The 13,995-nt window shown below is 36.9% G+C and overlaps 1 protein-coding gene across 12 annotated transcripts in view; it reads left to right on the top strand.

Moving 5' to 3' along the window:
* MBNL3 (muscleblind like splicing regulator 3) overlaps window positions 1-13,995 on the top strand; it is a 117,698-nt gene that overhangs the window by 92,299 nt on the left and 11,404 nt on the right. For all 12 annotated transcript variants that reach the window (XM_017968545.5, XM_078363332.1, XM_078363328.1 and 9 more), the window contains 4 exons: window positions 5,325-5,513; window positions 6,598-6,828; window positions 10,792-10,942; window positions 12,936-12,971. In XM_017968545.5, coding sequence (XP_017824034.1) covers window positions 5,325-5,513; window positions 6,598-6,828; window positions 10,792-10,942; window positions 12,936-12,971 — 607 coding nt within the window. The remainder of the gene's footprint in view (window positions 1-5,324; window positions 5,514-6,597; window positions 6,829-10,791; window positions 10,943-12,935; window positions 12,972-13,995) is intronic.

Below are 13,995 nucleotides of genomic sequence, written 5' to 3'. Positions count from 1 at the left end.
TACAATTGGTGCATAAACACCACTATCAGCTTGCATCTGTTTATAACGTTAACTGGCAATTATTGAGAGACCAATTAATTATGTGGGTCTCCTGCAGGCTGCATTTTGGCCACTTCAGTCCTCATGGAACATTACTCAAGGAGTGTGGAAATGATCAAGCAAATACTGTGAAAGAGAGATTATTCGATTGTGCTGTGTGTAAGTGAAGTCGGATGAAAATTAAAAATATGTGTTTCAGTGCATTTTGGAATTATCTAAACATAGAAATATGCATGATGGCCAAAAAAGGGGGCTTCCTTTTATGTTATATAAATGTTTGCACATGAGCAGTAAAATGAAGATATTATGATGCTAGTAAAATTTAAGAGTGCTATTTTTCTTGTATTAAAACTGAGTCAACAAATTGTTACCAAATGTTTACACTTCTGTAAAAGAAAATGTCTAATCATTCAATTCTAGACAGGAACTCAGAGATGGAAGGCCCCGAGTATTCTGTTGACCTTAGGCCAGGATTTTGAAATATTTTACATTCACTTAACAATAATTGTAACCAATCTTGGATATTTTTGAGGTAAGTACAAATAGATCTAGGATATTGAGGAGATACAAAGATTGATTTGGCATAGCATTCAATTTGTATTTCTTTATACTAGCTTGAGGAATAACCTGTTAAGTCACTGTTCCTATAGTATGTGTAAACTAGACATTTATTTGAGGCATAGTTTTGCATTAAACTCCATTGCCTCAGAATCCTTTAAGAGCAATGTGTGGTGGCTCTTAAAAATTTACCTTTACAGGATTCCAGCTATTTCCCTATTCTTAGTCACTGAGTAGTAATTGTTCTATAAACAAATCATTAAGAATCCTAATATTAGTATTTAAAAGAACATTTTAGTGAATACCTTAGTATTGGTTTACAAAGCCAAATATTTTCAATTTGTGGAATCTTGCTATGAATATTAAATTTATGTCTTGATATATATGTATATATAATATATATAATTATATATATATATATATATTTCTATATATATAATTGGTGCTTTACTCCAGAAAGTGATGGAGAATTTAATTTTTGAAATCCTTTAGAACCAAGGTCGGTGAACTTTCTTATAAATGGCTGGATATAAATATTTTAGGCTGTGAGGTTCAAGAGGCAAAGTTGAGGATATTATGTAGATACTTATATAACAAGAGAGGAAAGAACTATTTACAGTTTTTTGTAATACAGGTCTACTAATGAGCACAATGAAATTTGTAGATGGACACTGGATTAAGAATTTCCTATAATTTTCGTGTTTCATCAAATATTATTCTCCTATTTTTTTTTCAATCATTTAAAACTATAAAAAACATTCTTAGGTTGCTGGCTGAATTTGGCTTACTGTTCCTACTTTCCAGAGCCTTACTCTAGAACAGAGATTCTTAACCACTAAGTAGTTCATAACCCGACACCAGGGGTGAGTGTCGTGGGGTCCTTGATCTTGTTGGGATCACAAGCAACATTTTTTGCATACATCAATTTTTCTGTGGACAGAGTCTGCAGCCTTCATCTGACTCTTAAAGAAGTCCTGGACTCAAAAAAGATTAGGAGCCACTGTTCTCTAGACATTTCATTAATTAAGAAGGACACATTTCCTGAGTGTCTGATAGTTCCTAAGTACTCTGCAATCACTGGGAACTCATGGGAATTTCTACCGTAGGAACTGATACTACTAGAGACATGGGGATAAATAGTTATTTGGTAGTCTTGTTCATAAAGCCTGTTGTCACCATTCTTGCTGGCTGACAAGACTCAGAAAGATGAAAATTTATACCTGGTTATGGGAGGAACAGCCTTCTCTTATATTCAAGTATTTAGTAAATGATTTAGGATGGAATTTAAATATCTGAAACATTTAAGTGTTCAGACCATTTCAGGCTGTAAAGATAAAAGTCAGAGTCAATGTATTTAAAACCTTTTCCTGTACAATAAAAATTAACCGACAGATAGGTTCATGTTAGCTCAACTGACATCAAGGGCTGAGATATATGCAGAGACAGGATTAAAGCTGCTTATTAAAGCTGAGCGTGTGAGCTTGCAAGCTGCTTGATTTAACCCGTGGCTGTTAGTCAATGCTAAGCCTTTGAATGTTTAAATTCATGAAATGGAGTAGTTACCCTGGGGCAGAGGTGGTGGTGAGAAAACAGAAGTGTCCAACCGAAAATAGATAAGCCACTCAGGAGTTCCTGCCTCTGCCCCAGGATTGAGAATGGAATAGCTTGCTTCTTCTCAATAAACAGTGTTATAGAATATATTTCATACTCAAGGAGGAAATGGTTATAAGAGCTAGGATACTAATTTTAAGATCTAAAGATAGCATAGTATAGTTTGTGGTAAAACTTTTGAAAAACCTAAATGCTTTCAGCAATCCCTTTACATTTTATATATAGACGAATCATTAATTTACAGCTTTTTTCCATACATGTGGAACAGATAACAAATATAAGAAAGTTTAAAAGTATTCCCCCAAAAAAGCAGAATTTAGCTAGGAGAATTTCCCTGGTGAGTCACCCCAAAAAAGAAAAGAAAAAAATTACAGAAGTAAAAAGCTACCATAAACAGAAGCATTACTTACACATATATTAGACTTCAATATTGTTAATTGATCAGCATTTATTAGTGATTAATAACTTTTTAATCTGGAAAATTCTCCCACATCCAGGTCTTTCAGTTCAAAAATTAGTAGATGCAATAATGGTCCCACTCAATTTTGTTAAAGGCAAAAGCAAAACGTATGCAGGAGAATGGGATGGTGACTTCAGTGAGAAATTTACCAGGAAAGTTGGAGACAACAAAAACTCAAGTGAAGTACACTATTGTGTGCTTCAAAAATGGAGTTTTTCTCATCAGAGATTCTTGCTGATCTTGAGATGACTATGAATCATTACATTGATAAAGTCTACTTTATTGCTGAAGCCTGCCTGGGTGGCTATTTCCAGAAAATTTCCTTCTTATCATATAAAATAATATCACATCAGCTAGTTCCTGAGCTTAACATCTCATTCCATGACAAGTATCCCATATTCCTGTAGTCTGTTACATCATAAGACCTAGTTAGACTGGGTCAGCCCTTGGCTATTTGCGCCCAAACTTTAGAGTCCCTCTCCTGACTACTACATCATCTTCCTTGGCACCTGGCATTCCCTTTCTACTTAAGCCTCTTGGCAGCCATGCCTTTTCTACTTACCCCCATGAGTCTTGCCAGTTTTTTGGTGCCATATCCTTCCTGCCCTTCCTGATGTCACAATCAGCTAATTTGATAAACTCACCTAAGGTAGAACACTGATAGGGGAGTGCTTCCTTCTAAGCTGAATATGGTTTATAACAGGCTCTTCTTGGAATGCTATGTGGGTGACAATTTCAAGTCTATGTGGGGATGGAGCAATTAATATATATTGCCCCTCACTTTATATTCCACAATCTGTACTTAGAGTTGTTTCTATTAATGTAACTTAGCAGGTATGGGCACAGTTTGGCAAATGCTACAAATTCAGGGTTTTTTTCAGTAAAAAAATTGTAAAAAGCAAGAAAGAACGCATGATTAGTAATACACAGTGAGACACCACCAGTTTCACAATAACTATAGAGTCATTATTAGAAGCATACTACATTTAGTCATGATTTAGTATTCATTCATTAAACTTTTAAAATGTATCATTGAGTATATCTGTCAACCAATCATTCACTAAGTGTTGGGCACTATTAGGGGAGATGAGAACTATCAAAGAAATAAAACCACATTGATAAGAAAAGATACCCACATGTGGAACAAACTGGAAAACAGCAAAGTGATAAATAATATGGCCACAAATAATAAAGGAAATACACATATTAAACTTTTTGGTCCAGGATCTTTGAAAATAGAAAAAGCAGTAATAGCTTTTTCTATTTTGGAGGTTTTGTTTTTTTTACAAGTTACATTCTAGTTTGTATGCCATATAATCCTGTTATCTTATCTCTTCCTGCCTATCAGGGATTCCTGTAGCATTTCTAGTGCTTTCTTTTGAACTATGAGTATCATCTGGCCCCCTAGATAAAGACAAGGCTATGCATGTCAGATTAGCTTGTGAAACAGGACCTCTAGGATGACTACAGTAAACAATAATTTCTTGTACACTTAAAAATAACTAAAAAACTATAATTAGAGTGTTTGTAACACAAAGGAATGATAAATGCTTGAGGAAATAGATACTCCACTTACCCTGATGTGATTGTCACACATTGTATGCATGTATCAAAATATCTGATATACCCCATAAATACAGATGCCTACTATGTACGCATAAAAATTAAACAAAACAGGACCTCTAATTTAAAAAAATAACAAACTATAATGGACTGTACTAAACTTGTTGTAGGTAGATATTAAAGGACTCACTTTTTCTTTTTCTTTTCTTTTTTTTTTTTTTTTTTTTGAGACGGAGTTTCGCTGTTGTTACCCAGACTGGAGTGTAATGGCACGATCTCGGCTGACCGCAACCTCCGCCTTCTGGGTTCAAGCAATTCTCCTGCCTCCGCCTCCAGAGTAGCTGGGACTACAGGCATGCACCACCATGCCCAGCTAATTTTTGTATTTTTAGTAGAGATGGGGTTTCACCTCGTCGACCAGGATGGTCTCGATCTCTTGATTTCGTAATCCACCCGCCTTGGCCTCCCAAAGTGCTGGGATTATAGGCGTGAGCCACCGCGCCCAGCCCAGGACTCACTTTTTCTAATTTACCCCTTTCTTCCTCAACTCCTTCCTGTGTTCCATCATTGTCAGCGGACCAAGAAGAGAGAAGCACAGCCAGTGTTTGGTCATACAGGTGGGGCCTGTGGTAGGACACACTGCCTTACAGCCAAGCAGTATTGATGGGGAAGTGGAAGGAGGAAGGAAAGAGACTGAATGCAAAGGCCATGCCTGTGTAAGGAAACAAGAAAGACTTTCCATATATGTAATGTCATTGTTGACATGGTTTTTAGGGAAAAAAGAAAGAGTTGAAGGAAACATGTTTGGAACAGACTCTAGTGATGAGATTTAATTTGGCTAATTCATGACTGTTAAAATCATGCGGCTTATTTTATCAGCTTACGATACAGTTATTAAAGAGATTTGTTGGCTTAAAAGCAACTCCTATATGGGAATTAGTATAAGACTAAAAATAAATCAGAAGAAACAATGGTAGATTTTGATGTGGCATGGCATAAGTAATTTTGATGTTTCTGAAAGAATGCCTCCATGTGTAATGATAGGGAGAATCTGTTTACCTCTAACATCTTTTTTTCTCTTTTAACCATACAGGGTTCTTTTCCTATGGCTCCGTCACTTCCAAATCCTCCCATGGCTTTCAATCCTTATATGCCACATCCTGGGATGGGCCTGGTTCCCGCGGAACTTGTACCAAATCCACCTGTTCTGATTCCTGGAAACCCACCTCTCGCATTGACAGGAGCCATTGGCCCAAAACTGATGCGTTCAGATAAACTGGAGGTATTTGTGAAGATATCTATAAATACCTGTAGAATAGATATTAACCTTATGCATAAAGCAGCATTCTCAGAGCCCAGGTATTGTGTGTTTTAAATAAGAGTGCCCAAATTTTTTAGCTTATGAGGTATAACCTCAGAAAAATGTTAAATAATTTTACTACTGCAATCATACCTTGATATAATGTGCATTGATTCAGCTGTATCGTAGGTCAAACAATATTTTAAGTGTAGCCAGCCATAGACTGTGAGATGGCACAGGAAGCCTCTGTGGGAGTGTTCCTGTTACCCAGGCTCCAGCTTTCAAAAACAGATTACTGTATTTGTTAATGAGTCTCTACTTGCTAGAATAATCAAAGCGGGAAAAAAGTAGACAATGTAACTCTCTATGATTGCAGAATATAAAGCTATATGAATATGGAAGGTAAATAAGTCTCACAGTGCCTAAACTTCTTTCTCCATTTTAAGACTGATGTGCTAGGTAATAAATACCCCAGATGCCTAAGAAAAGAAAATCTAAAAGAAATTTCTAACAGCTTTTTGATGTATTGAAGTCCTTCATTCTTCTCTTGTTATTCTTTGTACATTGAAATAAGTAGTCTTTTCTTTACAAAGTCAGCTCCATTTGCAGCCCCTTAAATGCATGGTGATGTATTGTAATAGAATTTGATTGTGCATATAACTCAGTTATAGTTCGCAAGTTGGCTGTGGAAAACCACCAGTGCACTGCTGTGTGATAAAGACTCATCTTGGACTTTAAAAAAACCTAATTACGCTCAAGGCTGTGTATTCACTGGAGGATTAAAACTGGTTTTCAGTAATACTTTTAAACATTTTTATTTCAATGTAAGGACAACCTTCCTTTGGGGAGAATAGCAGTTTTTTCTGGGAATAGAAATTCTGTCAGTTCACATATCATAGTGAATATGGCTTTACATTATTCTTTATCTTTTTAGATTTGTTCTTAAATAATATATCCATTGTATGTATAATTACTCTTACATTCACTGGCAAAATAAATAAAAGCCAATCAGCTTCCGGTCATCAATATGATATGTGTGTATATGCATGTGTGTGTTCTCTCTAAGGTTTGTCGAGAATTTCAGCGTGGAAATTGTACCCGTGGGGAGAATGATTGCCGCTATGCTCACCCTACTGATGCTTCCATGATTGAAGTGGGTGATAATACTGTGACAATCTGCATGGATTACATCAAAGGTCGATGCTCCCGGGAGAAATGCAAGTACTTTCATCCTCCTGCACACTTGCAAGCCAAACTCAAGGCAGCTCATCACCAGATGAACCATTCAGCTGCCATGGTAAGAAAAACCTGGAGTTGTGGCCTGTTTCAGAGTAAATGATTTGTATATTCCTCAATTTGTCTAATATCCTGTAACCATAATAATGGATGGTCATGAGTGGACCTTAATATGAACAGTCAAGGTTATAAGCTGGAAGAGAACAAACCTATTTATTCTACATTATGTACTAAGATTTTCTAAAGATAATTATTTAAAAGCTTTACTAATGCTTTTAACCTACTGTGCTCTTTTTCCCATTTTCAGAGAAAGGATAAATTATATGATTTAAACAGTCAGTTACTTTTGAGTGCTTTTATAGTTTCACTGCCCTCAATATCCTAGAGAGGCAGAAAGTTGCCTCTGCTCTGTGAGCCACTTTCACGGGCACTTTGCTACTAACATCCTTAATGCCTTTAAAAACAGCACACTTAAAACATAGGATATTAAGTAGGTTCCAATTTCCTAAAGGTTAAGGCCACCTTCCTCTCTGGAGGCATAGTATCAAGGAGAGCAGCCTGCTTAGTCTAGGGGGAAATTTTGATATGGTTGGGAGCAGAGGCCTGAATTTTTTGTTTGTTTGGTTGGTTGGTTGGTTGCTTGGTTTTTTCGTTTTGAGACGGAGTCTCGCTGTGTCACCTAGGCTGGAGTGTAGTGGCATGATCTTGGCTCACTGCCACCTCTATCTCCCGGGTTCAAGCAATTCTCCAGCCTTAGCCTCCTGAGTAGCTGGGACTACAGGCGCATGCCACTGCTTCTGGCGAATTTTTGTATTTTTTGTAGAGACTGGGTTTCACCATGTTGCCCAGGCTGGTCTTGAACTCCTGACCTCAGGTGATCCACCTGCCTCAGCCTCCCAAAGTGCTGGGATTACAGGCATGAACCACTGCACCCGGCCAAGAGGCCTAACTTTTAAGTTGCCATAGAAAGCCAATTTTGGGGGAACAGTTAGTGCTGCTTAGTAACACCGAAAGCTAGGAAGCAGAAGAAATACTTGTGTAACACTGCAATGTAATCACTTAAAATGAGCAATTCTCATGACTCAAGTTTGCCACAGCTGTCCATTGTTTTGATGTGCTGCTTGCTATGTCTTTCTTTTTCTACCTGGACCTTTCCTTGTGTAATAAGGCATAACAGCCCCAATAAAGGACAAAACCCACAGGAAACCTCATGTTCCCTGGGTGTGGAAAAAGCACTGAAATGACCTTGAAGCCTAGGAGATGCACTGTGATCTAAATCTCCTCGTAAACATTCATAGTTCAGACTCCCATGACAGAGACTTTGCCTATTCACAACAGAGAGACACTTATTTTCAAACATCCCTATTAAGAAGGTTTTCCTCTTACTGAGTTGAAATTTATCTTGCTGCAACTGGAACTTCACAAAAGAAGTCAATCTCTGTTCCAAGTGAGAGTGACTGTCGTGTTTCTTCTCTAAGCCAAATACTGCAAATTTCTCCTACTTTTCCTAGTAGGTTATGGTTTCAAGGACAGTACCATTTTCGGACTGGCTCTGCTTTTTTTCAGAACTGAACTAATTACATCATGAAGGATCTGAGCACCAAAATAGAACAAACTTATTTTTTTCCTTGATCAGAACAACATAATCTGTTAATGAATATTTAAAAAAGACTTTACCAAATGCTTTTTGTCTTAAATGCTTTTGAATGGGAGAATTTTCAGCTACGAAAATGGCTTTGTATGCAGCTGTCCATTTCTGATGATTTGAGTGCATTTGATAGAATGCAAAGGTTACAAGTCAGCCCCAGATTTCCATGTAGAGAGCTAAATATTACATCATAGGTCTTCAATTGTTACTTGTGAATATCAATATAAAATTCCCTTTTAAGTAACTGATCACAGCAGGATCTTAGCAGTGAGATCAAGTTGGCCCATAGGAATTTGATAGAGGTAAGATTAAATAAAGGAGGGATTCACGAAGAAATTCAAGTTTTTTGTATTTTTTAAGGACTCATAGTGGCCATGCTTTGTAGATTTTTACCTTGTTCATGTGTATAGCTCAGGTTGAGTTCACAGAAAGCAGTTTGTATGAAAAAATAAACAAAAAAAGACATGAAGGGTTGATACTTAGTTCATCCACAGTCTCACACCTCTTTGACAAGTTTACGAGTTTAATAGTACAAGCACCACCCAATTGGAACTGGGCACTGACCCATCAGGATGAACCCCAGCCATAAACAAGCCGTACTGCCTTACCAGTGTCTACCTGTCAAATGTTCATCTAGGTTTTGCCCCGATTTGTAGTTTACTAGGCAACATAGCTGTGGTTTCAATGATCATACCATGCTGCCAACTTTCAAGAGAAAGGGATACTCCCCATTTATGCCAAAGGGAAATCTTTTTAACAATCCATTAAGTAAGTCTTCTGCCTTAGTCAGTTAAAATGTTCAGCAAAACCATTTTCTCCCAATGGTGATAAAAAGCATTTGAAATGATAGATTTTGTTTTATGGTTTGTGATTTTAGTCTTGACCTTTGTCATCTGGCCCACTGGGATAAATTTGGAAATTTTATATCTCTAAAGCTCCTCAACTTGTTTTATCTTACTCTTCTAGCATGCTTCTCTTTATTTAGGTGAAATAAAAAGCAGACCTGTTACAATGTGTGCACTAACCTAGAGTTCCCAAAATAAAATAGAGATACGTTGAGACCTTTGTTATTCACAGGAACGAGGTCATGGCATTACCCTTTGGACACATGGCAGGATGGTTACTGAACACAAGTATTCCTGTTTCCTTAAAAATTTGGAACATACCTAATTGTTGTTGCTGGGACATGTTTATTAAGTAACGTGCAATTTGCTGAGAAAAAAAAAAAAGTAAAGTGGCGTTAAACTTCTCCAGAGAATCTGATCCAAGGGCAAGTTTGACTGAGTATTATAAGCACAGTGGGATTTTGAAAAAATTGTAGACATGAAAGGATACTTTAAAAATGCTAATAGGTTTTAGAATTAAACCTTACAATAACTTAACAAAGCAAATGGTACATACTGAAATGCACAGCAAGCCTCTATAAATAAGAACTGCATATATTTTGCTAACTATCTATATGGTACCTGGATGAGGTAGTCAGTGGGGGAGGAAATATTCATTTGCTTCTTCCTTACATGTTAGGAAATATACAGTTTTAGGATTTGAACTGGAAGCCTTTATATAAATTGTATTTTATTTTATGGAAATGACAGTGTCAGACTCTCATCTACCAACATCTGTTTTATCACCTATATGCCATTTATGTCCTAGATCTGTATTGGAGTTTTATCTGGCAGAAATGTCTTTCCTGCTATATCTGTTGCTTCTGCTAATCTCACTTTTATAGATTCATAGATGAGTATCCCTGAGATATTAGTTTTAAATGATTGTTTGTTGTAGATTTCTGTCACACCCTGCTCAAATGAGGTCTAAATTAGTGAAGTTGAAAACCTTTTTTTTTTTTTTTTTTTTTGCATTTTTCTCTGTTTTGGATTACTGCTGATCTAGTGGACTGCCTTTTTTTCCCCCCGCTTAAGACAAGCTCTCACTCTGTTACTCAGGCTGGAGTGCAGTGGTGTGGTCTCAGCTCACTGCAGCCCTGACCTCCTGAGCTTAAGCAGTCCTCCCTCAGCCTCCCAAGTAGCTGGGACCACAAGAATGCACCGCCATGCCGGGATAGTTTTTGTATTTTTTTTGTAGAGATGGGGTTTTGCCATATTGCCCAGGCTGGTCTCAAACTCCTGAGCTCAAACAATCTGCTGGTCTCAGCCTCCCAAAGTGTTGGGATTACAGGCATGAGCCACTGCACACGGCTGTGAACCCCCTTATCTCTGCAGTTGGTTACCTTGCTGTGGGGCCACTGCTTATCCAGTGTCTTGCCCAATGGATACCGTTATGGAGGATTTCCAGGACATACCTTATATAAATGGTGCTTGCTTGGTTTGAGCACATTTGTTATTTTCTCTAGTACTAGTACCATCTCTCGCCCTACAGGCCCTGCAGCATGGTACATTGCAACTGATACCAAAGAGATCCGCACTGGAAAAGCCGAATGGTGCCACCCCGGTCTTTAATCCCAGTGTTTTTCACTGCCAACAGGCTCTGACTAACCTGCCACTCCCCCAGCCGGCGTATATCCCTGCAGGTGAGAACACAGCTCTGGGCACTGCAGCAAGCTTGGTGATGCTGTGAATGTATAACAGTGCAAAGCAGCTTTCAAAGAGCTTTTGTAGGGGGACCGTTGACATGTATTTTGATTAAAAATAAAACAAGGAAGTTATGCTTGTCTGCTGCTATCTAGAACTACTTGTTTTTTTATAATTCACAAAAATTCATGGTTTGAAATCAAACTAGGAAAAGATATCAACATTTTTCCTTTTAGCATTTCTTGGTTTTTGCTTATGGTTAATTCACTTGGTTTAGTCTCAAACTAATTCCTTGACTCTTAGGTGTCATTTTCACAGACAGTAAAGTGCTGTCAAAAAAAAAAAAAAAGAAAAGAAAAGAAAAGAAAAACTTCCCAGCTTCAATATTGTGGAAATGCATTGTCTGTATATTTTTTATATGCCTAAGGTGGTTAAAATAAAATTACCCTTAAATGCACAGTATAGTATAGTTTACATTAAAAAGATCGTTTTAGCCTGTAACTCTTGAACCAGTTAATATAAAATACATAGCAATTTATATTTTTTGACATTTTGCAGCATATTTCGTTATCCCCTACATTCAGCTATATTTAAAAGCCTGTTTGGCACCAAATTGAATAGAAAATGTTAAGCCAGAAATTTGTTCAAGTAGATATTATATATTAGGGTGAAATAATTTACTTCCAGTGGTTTAGTAGTTTAAGAATGAGCATATAGTCTCTTAGGAATAAGTTGAAAATTCTAACCACTGGGAGTACAGTAGGTTTGGTTATTTGTTTTTTTTTTTTTTTTTTTTTTTTTGCCAGAATGCTAAATGCCCCAGTTTGGAAACTATTTTTAAATGAAAATAACGTATGTTTAAAAACAATAATTTAGAAATACTTGTTAATACCGGGACTTGAGAAAACTTATTGGCTAATTAGTAAATAAATCAGTGAATTAATTTTTAAAGGTACCATTAAAACACCAGTCTTTAATTAGTAAGCACAGTAATCCTTCATGCCATCATTTAAATTATACCATTTTTATACATTTACATAATAGTTTCTGAGAGGAAGTATGGGATTCTCAGCACTTTGTTATGTCCCTTACAATAAGCAGCTGCTGCTATCTAACAGTTTAGACCTGCTCTCCCAGCCTGAGAACCAAACTACAGAATGTCCACTCAGGAAAACATAAAGCCAGTATGAGCTGATATGACTTTATTCCTGGCGTTTTTTTTCTTCAAAAATTATGGTGACCTACCTACACATGAGATCACTCTACCTTGGCTACTTCCAATTTGTATTACAGCTATGGAATGAATTCAATAGTCAAGGTGGTTGAATATAATAAAATGTATGTTCATTATAGGTTTTCTTAATACTACAGTTACTTTGGTTCCAAGTTTGAATTTTTTGTCAGGTTTGGCCAACATAAAATCTAGTTTCATAAGCAAAAATGTTAGAAAAATTCCCTTCCCCTTAATTAGGAGCAACATAAAAGCCTGTCCAGCTAAGAGGTCTCTCTTAAGGGAAAGCCTGTTGGCCATATATTCATAGTTCAGTCCTACTGACTAAGAGGCAGTGGAGGAGACAGTGTTAATAGATTACTACCCTAAACAGAAATACAGACACCAGATACAAGATTCTGGAGTGTATTTGAAAAATGATATGTATAATAAATTAACATTCTCTTTCTTATGATAAAAATTATTTAGGATGCATTTGTCCACAATAAATACGTAATTTAAGTGAGCTGATTCTTTTACAGAAAAATTATAGCTCATTTTGTACCTAAGAATCCAAGAATTATTTTGATTACCTGGGTTTCTGATCTTAAAGCTAATTTGTAATTGTAAACATGGGAAATTGTTGGACTCGCATGTGCTGAGTAATTGATATTGCAAAGAAATACTCTTTCTAGTTAAAATAAATGTATTTCTATCAGTAAATCCTTAATAATCAAATATCTCTTTTCTTTACTTTCCATGCTTTTCTGCATGGTGTACAGGGCCAATACTGTGCATGGCACCCGCTTCAAGTATTGGTAGGTTTTTCTATAAAAATTCTCGACATTTGCTAATCTGAAAAATGTGTTTTTCTGTTGTGACTATGAAAGATGAATGACTGAAATATGTGGCTGGAAATGTTCTGAGTATGTAAAGGTTTAACATGGTGTTTTCTGTTTTATGTCTTTGTAGCATCAAAATAGTCCTGCTTTCTCAAATCCTAGTTGGTTGCCACTGTGGTCAAATTCTGGCCCTGTCATTTCTCTATTTCTACCCTAACAGTAGCAACTGAAATATTTTAAAAGGTTCCTTTTTCAGTATTTGAAACTAGCCAGACTGGGCCATTTTGTTCTTTGCTTAACATGTATTATTTAAAAATTGTAAAATACTTAAAATGTCTAACTTGTAACGTTCAATGAAACAATTCCTCCCTGAAAAAGTTATCTATAGGACTTAAAGCATTCACCGTTCCCATGTTGCAAGAGGATGAGTTCAGCAAAGTCAGAGCATTCTGCAGTGTTCTGTAATGAATTCTGTAGTGTCCTAGCCTGAAGCGCCATGGCACAGAAGCTAGGCACAACAGAATCATTTTAAAATGACTCTGGGTGTTATGTGATTTTTTAACAAGCACTTGCATACAGAGCCTTTTGTTAGCCACTAACACAATATGGTAGCCATCTCTAAACCATTTTATTCAGCACTAATACCGAAGAGCATGAGAAAGGAATGGGGGGTTCACAGCTCCTACAGTCCTCATGGGCACCAGGAACAGGAGAAAATAGCGCTATTTTATGCAAGGAGAAATGATCCCACCCTGTCCCATTCTACCATCTCATATCAATCCAGGCCATCCCCACCCTTTTGAGAGTTTGCAACAAATTGACCTTTGTCACCTTGGTGGACCAGAGTAGATACAGAGCCTCAAAGGCACCAGTAAGAGGCTTCTTGAGAATAAAGGTCAAAATGACAACCACATAGTAGCAGCACTCTCTAATATAATGAGGTCTGAACCCTGGCAGTGGAGGTGAGGCCCCTGTTACTGAGGGTTTGACTGTCTTCTGT

Source organism: Callithrix jacchus, chromosome X, assembly GCF_049354715.1.
Source record: "Callithrix jacchus isolate 240 chromosome X, calJac240_pri, whole genome shotgun sequence".
NCBI lineage: Eukaryota > Metazoa > Chordata > Mammalia > Primates > Cebidae > Callithrix > Callithrix jacchus.
Note: the sequence above shows the minus strand (reverse complement) of the source record. Positions and strands in the feature narration are given on the sequence as shown.